General features: G+C 33.7%; 2 protein-coding genes across 2 annotated transcripts; one reads left to right on the top strand and one right to left on the bottom strand.

The window, feature by feature from the left end:
• Nucleotides 1-4,176: 4,176 nt before the first annotated feature.
• LOC111623985 (keratin-associated protein 5-5-like) lies at nt 4,177-6,031 on the bottom strand. Its single transcript, XM_023366752.1, has 2 exons — nt 5,723-6,031; nt 4,177-4,487 (listed from the first exon to the last, which is right to left on the bottom strand). Exons 1-2 carry the CDS (start codon nt 5,730-5,732, stop codon nt 4,201-4,203), a joined length of 297 nt encoding a protein of 98 aa, XP_023222520.1. The 5' UTR covers nt 5,733-6,031; the 3' UTR covers nt 4,177-4,200.
• Nucleotides 6,032-12,704: 6,673 nt separating this feature from the next.
• On the top strand, nt 12,705-20,322 carry LOC111623987 (cyclin-dependent kinase 20-like). The gene is made up of 2 exons (XM_023366753.1): nt 12,705-12,803; nt 20,065-20,322. The coding sequence occupies exons 1-2, from the start codon at nt 12,705-12,707 to the stop codon at nt 20,320-20,322; spliced, it is 357 nt and encodes a 118-aa protein (XP_023222521.1).
• Nucleotides 20,323-23,005: the final 2,683 nt, after the last annotated feature.

The raw sequence follows: 23,005 nt of genomic DNA, 5'->3' as shown, positions 1-23,005 counted from the left end.
AATTCCGAACAAGCTCTGATGAACTCGTAAAGGTGCAGAAAAGTTGGAATCCCAAACGGGTGTGACGTCACGCTCCACTACCGCGCGAAGGAGCGTGACTACCGTTATACCTAGAGACATATATAATTATTAGGGACTTCCCTAGGCTCTCACACTTCCTCCTTTTGTACTCTTAAGCATGCTCGTTGGGTTTTTTTTTGTGAGGAGGGGAAGAATTGAATTTATGTATTCGCCCTTGTTTAGCAGAAAGGATTGTTTGTGCTTCGGGGTATAGGCTCATTGGCGCCCCCTCCGACCAAATTCGTGTCCTAGAGGTATGCAAGGAGGTGGCTGTGAAAAAGAAGGTGGAGAATTTTCCACTGTTTCGCCTTTATAACGTTTTTAAAACACGAACCCGTTAATTAAAGATGAATTGATAAATGTGTTTAATTAAACTGTGGAGCATTTAATATCCTCCCCGTGCATCTAGTTTTATATTAAAACATTTTAATTTAAATGAATTCGGAAGTTTCCTCGCCCGAAAACATTCGTGTATGCTAAAGAACACTGGCTTTTCGTGTGTGCAAATGCATTTTTAACAATACACGCGAACTGTCTTTACTCGTCGATCCTTCTACCATATTGACAATTTCAAAATTCTGGATTTTGTTGATGCCTCTTGTAAAATGCCGAAACAACAATGCGTCAGGTGGAAAAATCCTCCCACTCCACCTTCGTGAATTGTTAGAGAGGAACCGTCTTTTCACCCTCCCTTTTGACGTGGGTTTGCGGGTGTCCCCCCTTTGAAAAAGAAAAAAGGTACCTTACAACGTGTCGAGATCGTCTCGTGCTAGCGAATGAAAAAGAAAAAAGTGTCGGACGGAAGCGTAACAGTTACGAATATTAACGTAACATTTTCTGTAATGAACGTATGCGTTTAGGCGGTCCTTCGCGTTATAAACGAGGAAATATTGGGCGAAGCTTTGAAATATGAATACGAAATTACTAGAATGTTTCGAGATTTAAATTTCGAAGTATGTGATTGGCGTTTTTCTTCATAAAACGTAACAATATCGGGCGGAGTCTAGTGACAATTCTTCACTTATAGGTGGAGCTTTAAAATATGAATACGTAATTACCTAAATGTTAAGCGATTTGAAATTCAAAGTATGTGATTGGCGATTTGAGTTATAAAACGTAACAATATTGGGCGGAGTCTTATGATAATTCGTCGCTTATAGAGAAATATAGGGCGGAGCTTTGAAATATGAATACGAAATTATCTGGAATGTTTCGAGATTTGAATTTCGAAGTATGCGATTGGTCTTATAATGCGATTGCATTATAAGACGTAACAATATTGGGCGGAGCTTTGAGATACGAATATAGAATTATCGGAAGAGTTTTGCGATTTGAATATTAAAATATAATTTTAATTTTACCGAGAGATACGGGTTAAATAAGCAAGTCAATTCTTCGACTTACATAGAGAAAAAAAAATAGAGCGGATTTCTGTATTTTGAACTAAAAAATCACTAAAAATTACAAAATTTAATCGAAAAATACATATTTTTTCATACTTTTCTATATTTAAACACTATAAACCTTACATAATTATCGTAAACAAGGAATTCTTATAAGAATATTCGTGTTAAACTCACAAAACCTTTAAAAATTATAAGGTTTGAATGTAGAAACGAGTCTCCATCGAGCCTTATAAAAATGTATAATGTTTGATATATTCGAGAATAAAAAAGAAAACCAATTTCTATCCGCGGTCCCTCGAGAATCCGCCAACTTATATTGGAATTAATCCAGGAAAAAACAAAATACAAGCTCACCCAATAAAAAAAATGAAAATTATATTTTAGAACTTACATTATTAATTAAGTAAACAAATATGAGGATATTGTTGTCATTATGAGATGATCGACATACAGACGAGTCACGAGTTTTGTTGGCTTAACAAATAATATTAAAAATTCAAACTGTCGAATCCTTGTATTAGCTAAATCATAAAACATCCTTTCTACTAATTTCATTTATTCATTTTTTATTATTATTATTTTTAATTTTAAACACGAGGAATGTAGAAGGAAAAAATTTAATTATAAAGAATTTAAAAAGCTCCTTAAATTTTTCAACTATTGACAATTGTTACAAAGGCAGTGGGGCTATTGTTGCTATAGTAACACATGTTTCTGCTTTGAGTTATAACCGAGCTGTTTATTCATTTATGATATCAAGATTCGTTTTGTATTATGGAAAAAAAATAAAAGCCTTCCATTATTATTAGTCTTGTGTTTTTTGTAAAATTTAACAAATGCAAATCATGGAGATCATCCTGAATATTTTATTTACATTAAAAGCAACACAACACACTAACACACACACACGCGCGCGCGCGTTTTATTTATTTATTATGCTGGCATTTAGAATTGAAGATTTGCTTTATTTATTTATGACTAATTGCTAATTTAATTTTTAAATTGTGCCTAAATAAATACTATACCTTGTTGATTAACTCTCTACAAAATTCAATTCTGTGTTCTTAAAAAAAAAATAAAATAAAATAATAATAATAATAAAATAGAGAATAAGTATGAATAATTTTTATTGATCCTTTTTTTGTTTTTAATGTATAATGCGCACCCCCGATAGATTTGAAATTAATATTATGAATGCTGCTTTATGTATGAAGTCGTTTCGAAGATCGATAAGAGGAGAAATGATCGAATGGCTAATGAATGAATTTTGATTTAGAAGGATTGAAGACGAATTTTATGATATAATTTTTTTGTGTTTTATGTGTAATCTACTAAATTATTGCTTAATTAAATGTGATAAAGGCTTTACATTAAACAGAACGTCATAAAACACATTAATTCTTAACGAAATTAAACAGATTAATATTTATAGTGTTTATTCATTTTGTTCGCCTAGAGATTGCACGCTTGATGGATTCTTCTCAACTTATGCACGCGCCTCTTCTAGTGTTTTTCTACATTTTTTTTTTTTTTTCTTGTTTGTGTATCTATATTCGAGATTTTCTAATGTTCTACATGTGTAATTTTATTAGTCTTTGCGTTTTTTTTTATTCTACATTTTTAATATCTCTAGTGTTAATATCTAGATTTATCATATATACACATACTCTTCTTTCCTGTGTTTACGTGTTTAACACTATCATAAACACACGCATTTTATTTAATAAACAACCCACGTCTGGTGTTACTATGCAAATTTTTGTGTTTACGTAGAGTACAATCCGATGTTGTATGTATACCTGTAACAATTATTAAAATTTAAATACGTGGAGATATTTTTAGTATTTTTGCATTTAACGCACGATTTTTATTTAGTGTATACAGATATTTCCAGTGTCAATGTGTAAATTTCTGTGTGTACGGGCTAAATTTACATGTAATCTAGTGTTTTATGGACACTTGTAACAATTATACACACGAAACTTCTAGTGTTCCTCTTATTTACTTAGTAATGTCTGGTGTATATAAATTGATTTTTTTCTAGTGTTTATATAAGAGAAATACAAAATTTTCAATTAAATTAATTTAAACGGTAAAAAAAATGTAGGATTTTAAAAGACAAGTTAAAAATCTATAAAATGTTTACGGCTTGATGTGTTAAATCGATTTAACTAGGAGGAGGTGATAACGAGGTTAAAATATATAAAACATAATTATAAAGACGTTCTGTACTATATTCTCCCCCTGAAATATGGTTTGTGTAACCCATAGTATAGGATTTGAACTCATATCGCATCAATTTTCATACGTAGAATACAAAGAATCACTTGTTTTGAAGCATAATGGAAATGTTCACATGACGAACCTACATCGAGTGTACAGAAGGGTAGGAAGCCATATTTTGAAACGATTTTACGTAAATGTGTCATTTATTAAAGAATTAACAGGTTACATGACTATTTTCAGTTGTTATCTTTATACAAATTATGGTATAATTAATATTTGTTTAAATAATAACGTAATTATACGATATTTATCATTAAAATATTCCCAAAAATAAATATTTTTCATTAGTTGATAAAGGCATTCCTTTGAATGTTATAATATTCTTAAATGTTTATGACTATATTTTTTTTTGTCATTTATACTGATATTCGTAAATAGATGTGTAATATTTTAATGTCAACTTTTAATACATTCTGTAGCACGACATTTGTGTTTGGGTCCTTCGTATCTAGACTTGGCAGCACTTGCAATATTCACATTTGCATTCGGGCCTTTCGCACGTCGAGGCTTGGCAGCACTTGCAGTCTTCACTCTTGCATGTGGGCCCTCCGCACGATGAAGCTTGGCAACACTTGAAGTCTTCACACTTGCATTTTAAAGACTGGCAGCCTTTACCTTCGCCCCCACCACATTTGGAAGCTTTACATCTACAGTCCTTGCATGCGACTTCCGTACGTTTCAACGACTTACAGCATATGCACCTTTCACACAAGCAAACTTCAGAACGACGTAAATCTAAAAATAGAAGTTAAAATATATAAATACGTGCTTCATTTTAAAAAAATTTCATTCGAAAAAATATTTTATAAAATATATATATATATTCTTGATTCTAGAAAATGTTTTATATATATAAATCCATCGATTTCTAATAATTTAATTTTTCCATAGAAGCCATCGATCTTAGAAGAGGGATGAAGAATGTTTGCAGCAAAACTTCGTGTAAGAAAATTGAATTAATGTTCAATGAATCACAATTTTAATTATAATAAAAAAAAAATAGGCAGATAAGAGGGTAACATTGCTGATAAACCATTATCGGTCAGTATCAGTGACGTCAGCATCGAACGTAGAAGAATAGAAAATGGAGTATTTTAATGTAGAATATATGGTTACATCGTTACTTCATTTTATATTTTTAGCTTTAAAAATAAAAACTAATAATAATAATAATAATGATAATAATAATAACTTGGAAATTCTACACTGGTGCTTCTCGGAGTTGAGTGCATCCCTCTAGGGAGGCACGTGGTCAGGAGGATGAGGAGGAAAAATCAATTTTTTTTTTTTTCCATAAAATTTGACTAGGGAAGTACAGTACAGTACAGTTGTATATGTTTTTAATCATTCTGAGCACGAAATTTTGGGTAAGCTTCCCTTCTCTTAATCTTGTATTTAAAAAATTACCATAGATATGGTCATTACTACAGTCTACTCTACCCTACACCTATATTTTACTTATGGTAACTGTAAATGTGGCGAATGTTACACCCGTGTGGAGTGTGACATTCACCTAAACCTTCATCACCTCACCATTCGGCTAAACCTCAACTATGGTACTGTACCTGTGGATATGTGAATGTTACCATAATGTAGGTTAGAATATGACCACATATTTATGGTACATACAGTACCATGGTATAATAATCATGGCTGTAGTAATTATACCAGAAGTATAAGTACCATAATTTGTTAGATTAAGGTGAACCATAACTTTTAAATGTAGATTATAATACCAGAAGTTGTATAACTACTGTGCCATAATTTTTAGATGCAGATATATTTTAGTATATTCTAGAAATATCATAATTACCATAGTTATGGTATATGTATAATATACCACCAAATTACTTAGTACCGGTGTACCGGTGCGTTTTTTAGACGCAAGTTAGAGCATTAAAGTGAAAATTACCATTATATAGAATGCAGCATAGGAAAGTTAATAACAATTACAAATAAAATACACTTACCTTTTTCCATCTTTGGTAGTTCTCCGCCTTTATCGCCAATGAGGAAATCTTGATTGGAGGAGAAAATAACGCTCTTTTTATTCCCCCCGTGACATCATTTCAGCACGCGCTACCTTAGGAACCGTGTGCAAATCCGTTAGACCGCAAACATTTGCCATTGGTGGAGCGTCGGTCAATGGAAGCGTCGACAAAGCGTAATTGGCTGATTGTCGACCAATGATTGTTAATTTAGTATCTAGCATACCGTGCGCAAAATATATAGAATATTCTGGAAAATAATGACGTAACTGGCCTGGAATGACGTAATTCAATTGCAATTTAAGTTGTTTTAATTTTTTAAAAATATTTTTTTAATTTAAAATTTCGATAAAAAGTTATTAAATATCATAAAAGTAAATAAAGAAATAAATAATTAACATAAATAAATTACAATTAATATTAAAACTTGAATATTTTTAACAGAAAAAAGAGCAAAAAACATCCATAGAAAATTTCTAAATTTAAAATATTTTAAAAGAAATTNTTTGGTATTTAATTTTGATAAATTCATTTTTAAAACATTTCAGGTTTTATTCGATATTCTTGTATTATAAATCCTAACGTGGGATTTACAGTAGCATGTGTTTAACGTGTTTCCTATTATGTAATCAAATACTACCTTGTTAATGCATATCGTAATTTAACTTATTTCGCTTCAGACAGGTTCTTTCTCTGGAAACTTTTAAAATTTGAGAGAAAGTGGTTGCGGTTCGATTAAAATAATTAATAGAATAGCAAATATGTCGACGTTATCTGTTGAAAGGTTTTAGATTATATTTAACTTCACCATTTTATCTAGATTCCAAGGTCTGGGGGATTTGGCTTAAACGGGGGAGAGAGGACAGAGGTCATCTACAAGGAAAAATTTTTAATTGTTTTGTAAACAGTATAACATTAGTTTCCTAAAAGACCTGAACACTCTACGGCACAATTTCTGAAGCCTCCGCTTTGCAGGACATTCTGTACTCGTAAACATGAGTTCGTTAATTTTATGAATGCTTGCTTGGATTGTTTTATTGGAGGAATTTCTAACCTTTGGAGGGAAACTCTTCTCCAAGGTGTCCTAGATAAAACGGTGCTTAACTTTCGTTCGATAATTCGACAGATAATAATCGTGTTCCTAACTACCATCGGATTTTATCAAATGTTTGTATTGATTTCTAAGAAAATGCCAGTATTGTAAAGCGTTAACAAGTTCATAATTTCTTTTTATCTTTTAATCCACTTCGGAATGTAATTTAACCGTTTCCATAATAAATCATTAAACGTTACGATCTTCGGTAGACCATTGAAGGTGGCAGCCTATAGTTCTGGGGGACTCGGGATCAAATCCATACGGGTCCACCCGACTGCCTCATTGTCACCCTGGCCGAACCCATAATGGGCTTGCTAAAAGAGGCTCTCTTAGTGTCCACAGGGCGAAAAAAGTTTAAAAAAAAAAACATTGAACGGAAGTTGCAGATTCAGAACTTTGGCGACGTCCTGTGAGGAGAGTGAACAGGTAATAAAATGGGGATGGTTTTTGAAGGAGGAAACCGAACGAATGAGAAGATATTGCGTGTTAAGAGGGAAGAGACAAAAGGCCAGAAGAAAAGAGTAAGTGGTATGAAAATGTTGATGAAAGTGGGATGTTGAATAAATAATTCTCGTGTCTTTCTGTGAAATGCGGAGCTGCAAATAAGGGGGAATCAATTATTCAGATAATTGATTCCCCCTTACAAGTCTTCGTACAAAAGAACAGATCACCGGAATAACTGTTATTGCGCTTGTACGCATCGGTCGTATTCACACGCATTTTAGAAGCTGTGGATGCGCCGCTTCCCTTGTATTTTCTAAAAAATAAATACATATTAATTTTAATTATATGAAAATAATCGCACAATATTTTATTATATCTGCATTATGTATCTTATTACAAATTTCTATACTACACGTGAAAAAAAAAGATAAGATCGCTATTCGAATATGTTCAACGACCCGAAAAAATTCGTAAAAGATATGCCTAAATATTTATATTTTAATGCTTAAAGTATTTTTAGAATATCCTAATAAATTTATTAACATATCAATACAATTTGATAATTTTTATTGTGTAAAAATACTAAATTTTTCTTATTTTTTATTTTTTGAGTGGCTCCATGTGGAGCACCCACTGTTTACCATAAATTTGCATAATTTAATAAGGTATTTTTGGAGTAGTTAGATATAAAACACCAGCTTAAGTTCCTTAAATCTCTCTAATCTATAACGTGTAAGAAGCCCTTTCCTACATCAAATAATAATAAATTTAAAAGCTTGAGGCCCTAGGGGTTTAGGCAAACGAGGCACTTGCCTAGTCCCGTGACCTGAAGACCTAAAATTAGCTAAAACGTTAACTTTTAATACTATTAAGTCCCTCCAAAACAAACCCCAAGTTCATCAGTTTGATAAAAATAAAATATACTATAGATTCTAAACTGTATCATCCAATGAGCTGAAGCTTGTTTAGTTTGTATAAATTTGGCCCTATCTTAAAAGTAAATTTTCAGTTCATCTGTAGAAAAATTTAACACAATCTTACCATTCAGATACATATAAAATCTCAAAATTACAAGCGAAATCAATAAAACGTAGATTCATCTTAAGCTTATTTGCATACAAAGCTATTCATTAACAGCTTAATGAATAGTTTTTTATGTATTGTATGTATTGTATCGGAAATATGATTCCATTTTATATCAAACTGGCATCATATTTCCGATAATTTTGCTTTAAAATACATTAAATTTATATATATTATTACATCCGATTCCTTCTTACGTGCAAATCAAACTCATTTGTCCATGCTCTTCCTACGATAATGAAACGTAAAACGTGACCAACAGACATCACAGAGATTATTTTCATGTATGCCATTTAAAATCATTAATAATTATTGATTTCCTTAATTGTTGGCCGGAAGGCCTAAAACTTGCAACGATGTTGAAGCAGAACGTACACAGTAATTACAGCATTTCATTTAGAATTCATGCTTTGCTCCGAATTCCAGGAATTTTGGACACGAATTATTTTGCTAGAATAAACGAAAAAAAATTTGTTTTCATGTTTTGGCACTGTCATGTTTATATTTATAAGAATACTTATGATAAATTTAACTAAGTATCAAGAGATAGAAAATTTCGAGCACGCAAAGTCTTGATGAATTTCCTGTGCGTGATAACAGAGAATAATATAAAATTACGCTACTTTAAAACCAGTTTTGATACTATCTGGTATCGAGTCCATGTTGTATTTTAAGAATTAAGCCTACTTGACATCAAGACAAAACAATAATATTTGTATTTATGATATAGATTATTGTAACTTATAAAATAATCGTGTAATATTGATAACTTATAGAATAATCATGAAACAACAATCAGACATTATATCAACTGGTTTTCATATCGAAATTCGTATCTATCAATAACTGATGCAGATTTTTTAAAACAATGTAACAATTGACGTGGTGGTATCGAAGCGTGTCATATTTTTTCAGGAGAGTCCGAGTTCGATTCTACTTTCGGGACGAATTCCTCTTTTCTTCCTTGTCTCTCAGAATCTTAAAATGAAAACATTAAATAACGAGATAAATATTTATGTTAATAATCAATAAAAAATTCTAGGCGGCACTAAATTCTCTTTTAAAAATACTATTATAATATATATACAGTATATTTGAAATTCTTTTGATCCTGCGAGTACAAAGAGGGCCTTCTATCATTTTCATTGAAATTTTGACTAGGCCCATAATGGAGTGGGTAATCGGAAAGAGAATTCGACATATCCGGCCAACCTTACTCAAGAAAATGCCCGAGCCGATCCAAATTCGAACCCAGATCGGTAGGTAGTGTCGTCATTGATTTGACTATCCAACTATAGACTCTATTGGTTCTGAAAAAAATAAGAACATTCTTGTCCATTTTCTCAATGATATCTTAGGATTTACTTGAGACTGAATATTTAAAATCTCCCTCTTGCATTTCAATCCAGTCTGTTAATTGGCTAACGTGTTATAAGATTTTAAAATAACCTTAGTCGCCTCAGGCGTATTTTATGCCTGTGGCGATGCGAATCGGTATTCTACACGGTTGCTCATATATAATCCTTATATAACATCGACTTGTAAAATGAACAAACTCTTAATAACTATGTTATATGACATAATTATAGTTAATTTGTTGATTTTGTAACGCGGTATTTAGTTGATTTATTGACTTTTTAGCTAGAATTTCATGTTATAACATTATAGACGGTCGGATGGCCGAGCGGCTAAGGTGACAGTCTGTTGCTTTGCGAACCCGGGATCGAATACGGAGGAATTTTTCCGGGGTTGTCCTTCCCAGTGGCGTGCCGTCATTAGAAACGGTGGATGCGCCGCTTCCCTTGTATTTTCTAAAAAATAAATACATATTAATTTTAATTATATGAAAATAATCGCACAATATTTTATTATATCTGCATTATGTATCTTATTACAAATTTCTATACCACACGTGAAAAAAAAAGATAAGATCGCTATTCGAATATTAGTGACGGAGTAGCGAAGTGGAAACGCTGTATTGTCAGCATCCAAAAAGCCAGATTCGCGCATGCGCTTTACAGAGCACCAACCTCACCCGGTTTAGCCGGTGGAAGCCTACGACCTTGGGTGGCTGCTACTCGTATACAGCATCCAATTCTATCCGGGACCGGTTCCGGGCTGTTAGCCGCCCGCCCGCTAGATATTTGGCCTCCCTCGCCCGTTTACGCGAATCGCGAGTAGATTTATAACTTAACTCAACCGATAAGAATTTACCTGTATGTTTTTATGATAGTTTTCTGTATAGTTGACGGGAGTTTAAAAAAATCCGTTAAAATATTTGATATTTTTATTCCGCTCTCCGATTTTATATTACTCACGGATTTCAATGTTAAACCGGCGATATTACGATTTCGTATGTCCCATCTTTAAGGGGATGTAGAAAAAAACGTGTACGATTCTTGTATAATGTTAAAAAATTAACTGTTACTTTGGTAGCATAATTTACAACTAAATTTAATAAATGAGAGAGATGCACGAAGTATAGAAATAGCTCTAGAATTTATTTTCCTTAAATTTACGATTTATGTATCCGTTTGTCATAAAAGTTTGTCTTTCCACTTTTTTCCCGAGACTACAAATATTTGAGTACAAAGTAACCGGTTTCGACTTATTTCTACTTAAGAAGTAGTTAAATAATTAAGCGATTAGGGAATTGGGGACGTAAACAAAATCCTGATGAAAGAGCCGAAATTTTACTTAAACAAAAGCCTAACCGAACCAATCTATAGCCGAGTACAGTGGGAACTGATTTGTTCGAAATATTAGATTAGAAATATTAAATTTCTGTCTTTATTACAAAGACAGAAATTTTTCCAGTTCAACGAGAATGACCGAAAAGTTGTAAATTTTGGAAATTTCCGCGGACAACACCTGGTCCTAAAACGAATTAGTTAGAAAACAAACAACAGACAGTCTATTAAGTTTAATATATTTAGATTTTTACGGCTATGGTGAGAAACGTTTAAAATCTACAACAACCCTGTCGCGTCCTTTGAGGTATATTAGTGATGCGAATAAACAGGCATTTGACATTGACCGGTATGAGCACCCTCGGGATTTGGCAGCCCGCGTGCATGTACACACCGCACACCTAGCAGGACCGTCTCCGATTCCACTCGTAGGGAGCTATTTGACTAAGTGGTTAAGATTTAAAGAGTAAAGAATATTTTATGTTATTTTTATGTACGTTTCATTACAAAGCTATATTTAATTATAATTTTCTTTCAAAGTATATTCGTACAATTGAAGAATGTTTTGTACCAGGTATGTATATCCACCACACATTTTATTTCCGAGTAAGTTTTTAAAATTTTATTTTTAATTTTAGTTTTTATATCGTGGCTAGCGATTCGGAATGTAATTGCGATATTGAAGATTTATTTTAAAAAAGTTTTGGCTCAAGATCGTATAATGAAAAAGAAAACATTATTAAAAGAGAAAGGCCAATGCCTAAGTTAAATATAAACGCTTCAATAAAAAAATTTGTTCGACATTTTCACGATAAAATGGCTCTGTAAATGCATAAAAATGCAAAAATTGTTGGCTGGCCTACTATTTTCAAGTGAAATTAGTGTGTGGAATAAGAATGGCTTTGACAATTTATCTGGCAAAAGACACGAAAAATCGTAGATTCTTTCGTATTTGAAGCAATTTGGAAATCGAAGCGGAATAGAATTTAACATTAGTAAATAATATAAAATAAATATTGAAAATTATAACGAGATAGTTACGGTTAATAGATATATTATATCTAAATAAATAGATGTTATATGTTTTTATCGAAGCAAGAATTGGCATTTAGAGGGCATATGGAATATATTGGATCTAATAACAGAGGTAATTATATTGAACTTGTTTATTTATTAAGTACGTCAGATAAATAATCTATTAAAAATACATTCAAAGAATTAACTGATTGCCCCTGGAAGTCGGCTTCTTATAGAAACACAGCTTCCCTATCATCAAATGTCACGGCACGCCACCGGTCCATTCGAATATACCAGGTCTCATCCTTCACCACCCGGCTGCCCCATTGTGGGCCTACTCGAACTTATAATGGGCTTGCTTAATAAAAGGTTCTCCAAGTCCCTACAAGTGGAAGAAAGATTAAAAAAAATTATGTTAGATACACCATAAACAGTTGAAAAGAATGACTTATATTTAAACAAATTATCTTAAAAGAAACATTTCTTTTAAAAGATTTATTACTAAAACAATTTATTTCAATTTAAATTAATTTTTTAATTAATACGTTCTACTAAACATGTTAGGTGGCGCTTAGTAGTTTGTTTAATGTTAGGAGCGTGTTTTTTTTTTTTTTAGCACGTGTAGTAAACGTTCATGAACGGCTATAACGTGTTGGGTCGTATCGGTGAAGGAGCTCACGGTGTTGTTATGAAAGCCCGACATATTGCTAATGGTTCCGTGGTTGCATTGAAGGTAGTTCCATTTAAAAAACTGGAAAATGGAATTTCGTGTGTTGTGATAAGGTTAATACATTTTTATACATTATATAACATTAAATACAGATAGAAATTCTAGTAGAAGTTACTTTTAGGCAATTTGTATGTACATATAGATACAAATTGCCCAGAAGTAACTTCTACTGAGATTCTTGATCGTCAGTTTTGATTAAAAAAAATATCTTTATAGAGAAATCAAGACTCTTCAACAAATTCAACATGAGAATGTAAGTTGAATGATTCTAAACTTTTAATAAATACACACAAAGTGCGACAATAAAGTACCTGAACTGATTTTATTTTAGTAACAGAAACAAATTTTTGTATAGTTGCCCTTAGACATAATCTTTGTTATCTTTGCCTGCTTTGCAACAACTATATCATGATATAAGGCTTGCTGAGAAGTCTTTTCTCAGAATAGTCTTCAGTTCCTCTGTTGCACTGTTTTGAATGATGGCACATCATTAAAAATACTCCTTTTGATTTTAATTTTAGCTTAGGAAATTGGAAAATGTCTGCCTGAGCAAGTAAGAAGTAAGTAGAAGCACAACAATACTTTTTTTTTGGTGAAAACTGTGTGACCAGTGCTGATGAATGCACTGGAGCACTGTTATGGAGCAGAAATCAAGATGACTTCTTGGTATGATCCTACACCTAATGAATGCACTTCAGAAGCCTGTTCAGATACCAATGTAATATTTTCTACTCACAGGACAAGTTCTTTGCAAATTGCTCTGTTGAAATTGAGAAAAACAATGAGCATTATTTTGACACATGATTTTTACATTCTGAGTCTGTGCTTTTGGTCTTTTTGGACTCAACCATGTTACACTCTGAAACATGGCTGCATGGAACACTAAGTCTCATCTCTTGTGACACTCAGTTTCAAAAAATTTTTGTCTGAATCAGCCAGGTTGATGAATACTTGAGACAACACGGCATACTGATATTTTTCATCTTCCATCAGCAAATGGGGAACAAAATGTGCACAGACTTTTCTCTTGCCAAGACTTGAGTTAACATGAGTCTCAACATCTCTCAGTTGATTAACACTCCTAAACCTTAAAAGTCCAGTAGTAAACATTTAATAGCAAACAAACGTTTTTGACCATACTTTCGGTCTTCTTCAGGTTTAAAAAACCAGTGAGATTCAAACAAGTGAATGCGTAGAACAAAAATTATGAAATTATTTTCAAAGAATGGAACAGCACAAATGGATTTTAAAAGAATAAACAGTTATGCATATGCATTGCCATGGCGATGGAATGGTATATGTAATACATACACTTATATAAATACACCAAATGGGGGTGTGGCTTCTAATTGCTGGTATGGGTGTTGCTCGTTCCTTCATAGCAGTACTTCCAAGCATGTGACACATTGACAGCATCATTAGAGTTAATGCAATTGGTACATAAACCGGCTTTGTAAATTTCAAGTGCCTCCAGGTTTTGTAGGTGTTCCACACGTTGAGAAAGTTTGATCAGTTTGGCCTCATGTAGGTCAGCTCTTATGCTGGGTTCAGTGGCATACGTTGATAGGGCGATGGTGTGCCTTTTATTAACGATGTCGTATTTGTGTTCCTGCAATCTTTTATTCAAAGAGCATTTTGTGGACCCAATATAAACTAATTCCCTTTGAAACCTGTTGTCCCAGAGAGGAACCATGTAAACACCTAGTGCTTGCTTTTTATTGATCTTGTCTTTGCCACTGTGGAGTAGCCCATATTCAGTGCTGGGCCTCTTGTATGCAATCTTAGTATTAGTATGGGCGGCAATCTCCTTGTAAACGGAGTTGAGGTGGTGGTTGTACTCAACCACTGCACGAGACTGTGTGCTATTTATGTTGTGTGTTCCGTGGGTCACTACTTGTGTATTAGAAATGTCGCGTGCGGCTATTCGTGAGGAGTATGTGCGGGAAAGGTTGTGTATCAGGTTCTTGCTGTATCAGTGCTATACTGCTATGTTCTGAATGCGTTTCAACTCTGCCTCTGTGTTTTCAGATCTAGTGTAGTGTGTAAAAGCCTGCTTTGTTAGGGTACAGAATGCCAAGATCTTATAGGAGTATGGGTCCGCAGAGTTGTCTGGGATGAACAATGGCCTATAGCAGCGCTGTCCAACTGGCGGCCCGCCAAATAATTTTTACGGCCCTCGAGTACATTTTACTATGAATAAATTTGTTACTAAATTATTATTATTAATATTAAAATTATTTTACTACCGTGTTTCCCCGAAAATAAGAGTGTCTTATATTAATTTTTGCTCTGAAAAATGCGCTAGGTCTTATTTTCAGGGAATGTCTTATTTTTTCCAGGAAGAAGAATTCACATTTATTATTGAACAAAAAAATTCCCAAGTCGAACTTAGACGAGAGTGACGTATATCCGGTGTGTCGAACTGTCGCCTTTTTATAGCGTCAACATCGGACTCGCTGACCAATTAGTGCTTACTGAACTGTAGCACTATGCAAATGTCGTGTGGTTTATCAACCTTCTTGGCCCCCGAAATGTTTGATAAAGAAAATATGGCCCGCGGACTATGATAAGTTGGACAGCGCTGGCCTATAGCATGATTTGTAATGTACTTTTGTTACCACCCTAGTGCCATCAAGTTGAAGGTGGATATCCAGGAAATGTGCAGCAGTATTGCTCTGATCCAATTTGATGGTGAGTCCATAAGGATTGTCATTCATTGCACTTATGAAATTGTTTATGTTCAGTTCCATTTTCCATAGAATAAAGATGTCATCTACATACCTCTTGTATATGAGAATGTTGGAAACGCACTATGGTATGATCTTTCCTTCAAGCTGCCTTATCACCAACTCGCATAAATCCCCTGAGCGCAGGCTGCCCATAGATACACCACACTTTTGTAAGTAAGTATTGTTGTTAAAGTGGAAAAAGGAGTGTGACATAGAATGTGCACCAGCTCTAAAACGTTCACTAAGCACCAGGTTCACTAAGTAATATATCCCTAATCACACAGAAGCACAGTTGTATTTTGATTGAGGAATATAGAGATACAAAGTCAAGGATGGTAATGCACACATCCTCTGTTATGGTAAGAGGTCACAAGGTATCTAAAAACTCCACTTATTTAATAATTAGTGGAGTTTTTTAAACCTGAAGAAGACCGAAAGTATGGTCAAAAACGTTTGTTTTCTATTAAATGTTTACTACTGGACTGTTAAAGTTTAGGAGTGTTAATTTATGTGCTCTCAGTTGATCCCAGTCAATTACATGAGCATTTAAACTCTTAAAATTCAGTCACAATTAATATTTCTCTTATCAAAAAGGATTAGGAATGGTTCATTTTAACTGTGTGCATGCAAGAGGGCACTATCTTTGTTTGGTATGACTTTCACTGATATCTAACATTTACATTTACATTTACTAAAGCAGTGGTCCCCAACACCCGGACCGTGGATCAAATGGTACTGGGTTGCCCAAGGAATATTAAATTATTTCCATTTTATTTACTATGGTGTATTTGTCTCGGATTTGTGCAACTTTTAATAGACGACGGAACAACGGAATAAATTGGACATAAGAAACACACTTTGGGTGTCATTGTCTCCTATTACCCCCAGATGGAACTGTCTCGTTGCAAAGAAATAAGCTCAGGGTTCTCATTGATTTAGCGTTCTAATGAGTTAAAATGTTAAATCACATTATATTCATTTTTTGGTGTAACTGTATTTTATTTTGAAGGCATGTTTAAATACAGTTAAATTAAAATTATTAAATTAAATCAATCTAAAATATGAACAATCAACGTCCCCCCTTAGTGGGCCGCAGTAAAGTTATCAAATGTTGACTGGTCTGCGGTGATAAAAAGGTTGGGGACTGCTGTACTAAAGGATTAGAAGGCCACCATCAATAGGTATAGCCTTGGAAAAGGATAGAGTTAGTAGAATGAAGAGTTATAGTAGAAGTGAGAAGAGTGAAGAGAAGAGAAAGGTAGATAGGAAAGAGTGAAATATGACATCTCAGAGCACCTGCTGAATGCCATTTATTAAACACAAAAAAAAAAGTACAAATAGCCAAAATACAGTGGTATACAAGGTATAATATAACTACCTCTGTTTTAAGGCAGTAGGAGCCCCATTATGGCTGACTTGCCTTGGAGCTCAACAAACAATTACGTGCGAATGTACAACCCGAATGGGGGCATAGACAAATCCTCCATGCCATGAGAGGGAACAAAAGAGAACAACCATTTGAACAAAAAACAGCCAGTAACTGGATGCAAAGGCCCTAACAGCTAATTTGCCAAAGGATCCGCAAACACACATATGCGTGAATGTAAACAACCCCTTAGGGTAAAAGACAGACAAATCCCCCATGCCTTTGGTGGGAACAAAAGAAAACAATCGTTTATACAAAAAACAGCTCCAAACTGGGCGAAATGGCCCTTAACGACTATCTTGTCAAAGGATCTGCACACGAACTAACGTGTATATACATCCCCTTATAAAGGGGGAGAGAACCTCCATGGCTTTGGAGGGTACAAAAATGCGAGCGACAAATTCTTCCATAAAGGGACCAGAGACAATGACATTCGTAGCACACCACTGGACCTGAAGGAACAAAGGGTGGTTAAGACACCAACCATCTTAAAACAAAGAACAGTGCCACAATTTATGCCTGTGCAACATTACAAGCCTACCTTGCAATGTTGTGATACACAGACAAAATTAGGGGCAGCCAGAGACACATACTCCCAGAGCAGACCTTCCTAAATGACAAGCCTGAGTTGATTGTTACCAGGAGGGTCGCTTACCTAGCGTACTTCAAGATGTCTGTTGCCCTGATGAATGTTTTGAAAGTCTGGAGGGTCCTATGATTGGTAAGGAAATCTTTAATCTGGTAATGCCAGTGAAAGCCAACGTCAGCCAGGGTGCCTGCCAGAAGCCTTCTTTCTACTTTATATTTTGGACACAAGAAAATTACGTGCTTTGCATTTTGGTCCTCATCCATAGAGCAGAGGCATTTTGCGTCCTCTTTATTAAGAAATCGTTTCAGATATGTTCAAAAGTTTCCATGTCCTATTATGAATTGTGAGGTGGTAAAGTTGGGCTGGTAGAATTTCTTAGTTTGTCTGCCATAACACTCGGTAGAAACTCGAAGGCGTGTCGGCCCATATCCTCTGATTCCCACTGGCATTGCCACATTTGCATTATGGTGTTGTTTAACTTGGTTTTAATGAGGCTTGTCAGAAGAGTGCTTAGCGAGGTGGGCATGTTACACCTTGCAGCCCTTTTCGCCACCAGGTCTGCCTGCTCATTTCCGCTAACTCGTGAATGCCCCTTAACCCAGTGAAAGTAAATCATTGTTCCTTTTCTTTGTAGTGTTTTGAGAAGGTTGCTGGATTCTTGAACAATATACAATCTTGTTCATAATCGTTTGAACTGAGCAAGTGCTGTTTTGCTGTCACTAAATATATTGATTATCTTATCGTGTAGTCTTGGGTTGTCTTTTATATAATGGAGAGCCCTGAGAATGGCCAGGCTCTCTGCCTGGTTATTTGAGCAGTGTTCTTTGAGTTTGTAATTAGCTTGGAAGATGGACCTGTTGTACTTGTTATATACCACCACAGCACATTGATATCTAACAGCAATCTGTACACCATTGTCTATTTTCATTTGCATAAATGCTTTGTTTTGAGTGTAAAGAATGTTGCACTGGAAATTTTTCAAAATGTCTAGTGTAATTGAGCAAAGAATATGCATTAAATTTTATTTTTCAATGGAAATGTTACATGTTGGAAATGTTGAAAACAGCCTTTGGTGAAGAAATTCTATCAAAAACAAGAGTTGAGTGGTAAAATTCAAGGAATGCAAAGAAATTGTAAACCATCCCTTAAACTGATGAACAATATGTCACTCGAGTCAGAAATTTGGTGCTCAATCATTATCATTTAACAATTAGGAACATTATTGAATATGTTCCAGTATTATTTGGATCTTGTCAAGCAGTTTTAAAAGCACTTGTGCTTGTGATGTATTGCTTCTTGAATCATCTCGAAACATTGAATTTTTTCCAAAAAACAACATATTTGAGTAGCCAAGGAAATGCTTTCTGGAGGTGAATTGTTTTAAAACACATCATTACCAGTAATGAAACATGGATCTGTGCTTTTGACACTGAAACAGCTCAACAATCAAGTGAATGATACTTAAAAGGTGAAGCGAGACCAAAAACACCATGTCAAAGCCAGTCAAAAAATCAAGGTTTAAGGTTATGTTGACTATATTCTTCAATTGTTGTGGTATTGTTACAAATTCCTTCTGACTGGCCAAACTGTCAATAAAGAATAATATTTGAGCTTTTTGCATCATCTTCATGAAGCAATTCATAGAAAATGACCTGATTTGTGGCAAAAATTGCCACAAATCAGATCATTTTCTATGAATTGCTTCACTTATGGATTTTGCATCATAATTGACCTGTTCACAATGTTCTTGTTTGTGAATTTTTGGCCAAAAATTCAACAAATATGGTTCTGCAAGCTCTATATTCATCTGATATGGTACAGTGTGACTTTTTTCCCATTTCCTTGATTAAAATTTCTGATTCATGCTCACTGTTTTGAGCCAATGCCATAAAATAAAATTTTCTGTGACTCCTGAAGGAGTTTTGTGAAAATGACCTTAAAGCATGTTTTGGAATAAATGTTGGCATAAATGCATTGCAGTGGGAGGAGATTACTTCAAAGGGGACAAAATAAATTTTCATGAATAAATTGAAATCTTGCATTTTATTGAATCATTCCCAATGTTTTTTGATCATATGGATAGTTTCTGCATAGGTAGTTTCTGGTAGCTGCAAATTCACTCATTCTATATATTCTTGGGATGGACAGCAACTTCTTTCATCATTATTCAATCATTCCTTTCCTCAAATGTTTTTGATAAAGCAACATCTCCATAAGCATCTTCAATAGTTCATATTTTGATGATTGATTTTTGAGATTAATAAAAAATTTAATTGAAACTCACTGTTTCATATCTGATCATGACATCTGAGATTATGTCAAAATGTATAAACTTACAATACTCTCCAGTTACTATACTAAACATGTTGAAACTTTCTCCCTCATCATAAAATTATGTACTAACTAATTTTACAATCATCCATACATAGTGAGGCACTGTTGGATTTTCTGTAATAACATCAGTCCAAGAACTTTATTGTTACACTATGTATATTTTTCTATTTATTGTTAATCTTTCAGGTGGTTGAGTTATTAGATGTCTTTCCTCATGGATCCGGCATTGTTTTGGTTTTTGAATACATGCCAACGGATCTCTCAGTTTTGCTCAGGGATGCCGACCATCCTCTGTTGGAATCTCAAATTAAATCTTATATGCAGATGCTGCTAAAGGGTGTTGCTTACTGTCACAGTCATGGCATCTTACACAGAGTATGTATATTGCTTTTAAATAGTTCTTTAGTTAGCATTTTAATTTTGAGTATTCTTTACGATGATTAAAGTACACTAATTCTGTTTGTTTAATACTATGAAAATAAAAAACAAAATAGGTACATTTTTTATTTTTCATTGATTGTTTGACTGAAGTGACAAAACTGTTTGTTTGTCTGCAACTGTGGGGATTGGGATATTTATTCAGATTGTATTTCAATAATTTTTCATGGGCAGTGCAGGTTATGCTGAATCTCTCCATGTAGCTGCCTCATTGAAGGCTCAACTGAGTCTGTTGTATTGTAGGATTAAAAGAAAGTGCCTCTTAACTACTCCAAAGTTAGCAAACATTTGTTTTTGGTAGTCCTAATTATAAACCTGTTAAATATATTCAAGAAGTAAATTTTTCATCTTCAAAATAAACATATCTGTTATTAATCAGAACCCTGATTAGAAGGTTCACTCCCACTGCTCTGATGTTTTTGACAGACTGGAAGAGCTCTGCTACATCAAAACACTTGGAGTATCAGTCCAAAGTCCTAGGACCATATAAACACACATCAACAACTTGCAGTACACCCCAAATTTGGATATAAGGGACATCTCCAAAGTGGTCAAATACTACCATCCCCTTCATAACATATTTAACCAGTTTTGAGAATTTCCAGTTTTTGCCAGCACTAACACACACACACACACACACACACACACACACACACACACACACACAATTATGGTTACATTGTCCTTGATCATGTTACAGTTGTGTTCCTAAAACAAGCCACAATGGATTTGATTGAGTTAAATTCTGTATCATTCTGCAGGAGCAGTTTTATCAATTTTTTTTTAAAACAGCAGTTATTAAGTTGAATAACAATTTGTTTCAGCTTAAATTATACACTAAAACAATTTTTTTATTTTTAAAATAAACTTATTTATTAAATAGTTCTAATTGATACTTATTTATTCATTATAATCAATAGTATCTTTTTATGTCTGCTTTTTTAAAATCTTACTGCAAATTATTACTTATATATTAAATGTTGTGACATGATTTCTCAAATGTTATTTGAGTTTTATAGACTTTCAGATTATAACATTCACATATAAACAGTTGAGAACAAATCATCATATTAACCTTACTGCACAGATTATACAAACATGAGATTTTTAATTTAGGTAAAACATTTATATAGTCAAATGATAACTTAACATTTTGAATGCATTTAGGGCATAGATACACTACAAAAGAACATAAAAAGAATAAAATTCAAAACATGAATATCTTTTAAACTTAGATTGGAAATACAAATGTTTGAAACTTGTTCCATTACAAACATGAAAACTAAAAATTTAATTGTAACACATGCATGTTAATACAAAGGTGGTTAAACATTGTCCAGAATTTCAGTAATGGTGATGGAACAGTAGATGATACACAGTCCAATTTATGTTTGTTTTTTTAAGTAACTCCCTCCACATGCTATGAATAGAATAGTTCTTTCACCTTCAGCCATCAGAGATTTAATGGGTAAATGAACATTTACCTATGAAATTTGGCATTGGGCACCAGTGAGGTTTAGTGAGGTGTGTTTCTGCATAATAGAAAGTCTTTTTGGCTGGTTTTGACTCTGCGCATGGTGGAGATGATCAATGGACTTGATTAGGAAATTCTGGATTATCCCATCTATAGTCTGGATCTGCCATTGTCCAATTACCTGTTTGGCCTTCTTTCAGAGGGCCAAACAGGTAATAATTGTAATAAAGAGGGCCAAACAGGTATCTTGGAAGGAGCTTCACCCAAATCTTGGAAGGAACTTCACCCAAAATGCTGAAGTCAGAGAGTTCATCATGCAGTGATATCTATACTGGCCAAAAGACTTTTATTTTGCAGGGATACCATTATTGCCAAAAAGTGAGAGAAATATCTGTGTGTGTGTGTGGAGGGAGGAGTACCTAGAGAAAGATACAGAAATTGGGGCTACGTAACATATTCATTTTCATTGCCATTACTGAAATTCCATATAGAAGTTGAACTGCCTAGTATAAAAATAAGTGGTAAAATTTTACTATTTGTTAAAAATTTTAAATGAATTATGATAACTGTTTACATTAATATTTATACCATCAGACAGACAAATTTTTGTGCTCAGTTACTCATAAAATATGGAGTTTGAGATAGGAATTATGCTGTCTTGGGTCAAAGATATTGAGTTTGCCTATATTATGAAAAAATTACTCTTACGTTATAGTTTTTCAATATTCCTGAGTCACGAAAAAACATACAACATTTACCAAATAGGCAATAAACGTTACTTAGATTGTTGGAAATATTAATGCTTTTATGGCTTTATGAATTATAGATATTGCTGTTAAGTTTCAGGCAAGTCTTTAAAGTTTATTTGCATTATTATTTATGTAGACTTGCAAAACAATTCAAGAACATCTATAAATAAGTTTAATTGAATTGGTTTTGAAGTATGGAGCATGATTTTAAAGTGCACTTAGAGCACTTTATTAAGAAAGTTGCCAGAAATAGGAATATAAAAATAATTTGTAGGCGTAATCCTACGGTGTATAAGCTTTGAAGAAACGATAAGAGAAGATATGAGCGTAATATCATGACAGGAGTTTACTCGATACCTATGAAAGACCATAGATTTAACTTTGACCTAATATATATAGGAGCAAAAATGCGGAACCTGAAGAAAACGATTGATGAGCACAAATACTCAGTGAATAGAAGCGTTGA

The sequence above is a fragment of the Centruroides sculpturatus genome, unplaced genomic scaffold, assembly GCF_000671375.1.
Source record: "Centruroides sculpturatus isolate CEXI.00-Female unplaced genomic scaffold, Cexi_2.0 scaffold382, whole genome shotgun sequence".
Lineage (NCBI taxonomy): Eukaryota > Metazoa > Arthropoda > Arachnida > Scorpiones > Buthidae > Centruroides > Centruroides sculpturatus.
The sequence above is the reverse complement of the archived record's forward strand: the minus strand, read 5'-3'. Positions and strand labels throughout refer to the sequence as shown.

What these genes read in the sequence shown, in the direction of transcription:
- LOC111623987 (XM_023366753.1), top strand. Translation starts at nt 12,705, where the DNA reads ATGAACGGCTATAACGTGTTGGGTCGTATCGGTGAAGGAGCTCACGGT. An exon ending in GTTCCGTGGTTGCATTGAAG is followed by an intron (nt 12,804 to 20,064) that starts GTAGTTCCATTT and finishes TTAATCTTTCAG; the next exon opens with GTGGTTGAGTTATTAGATGT.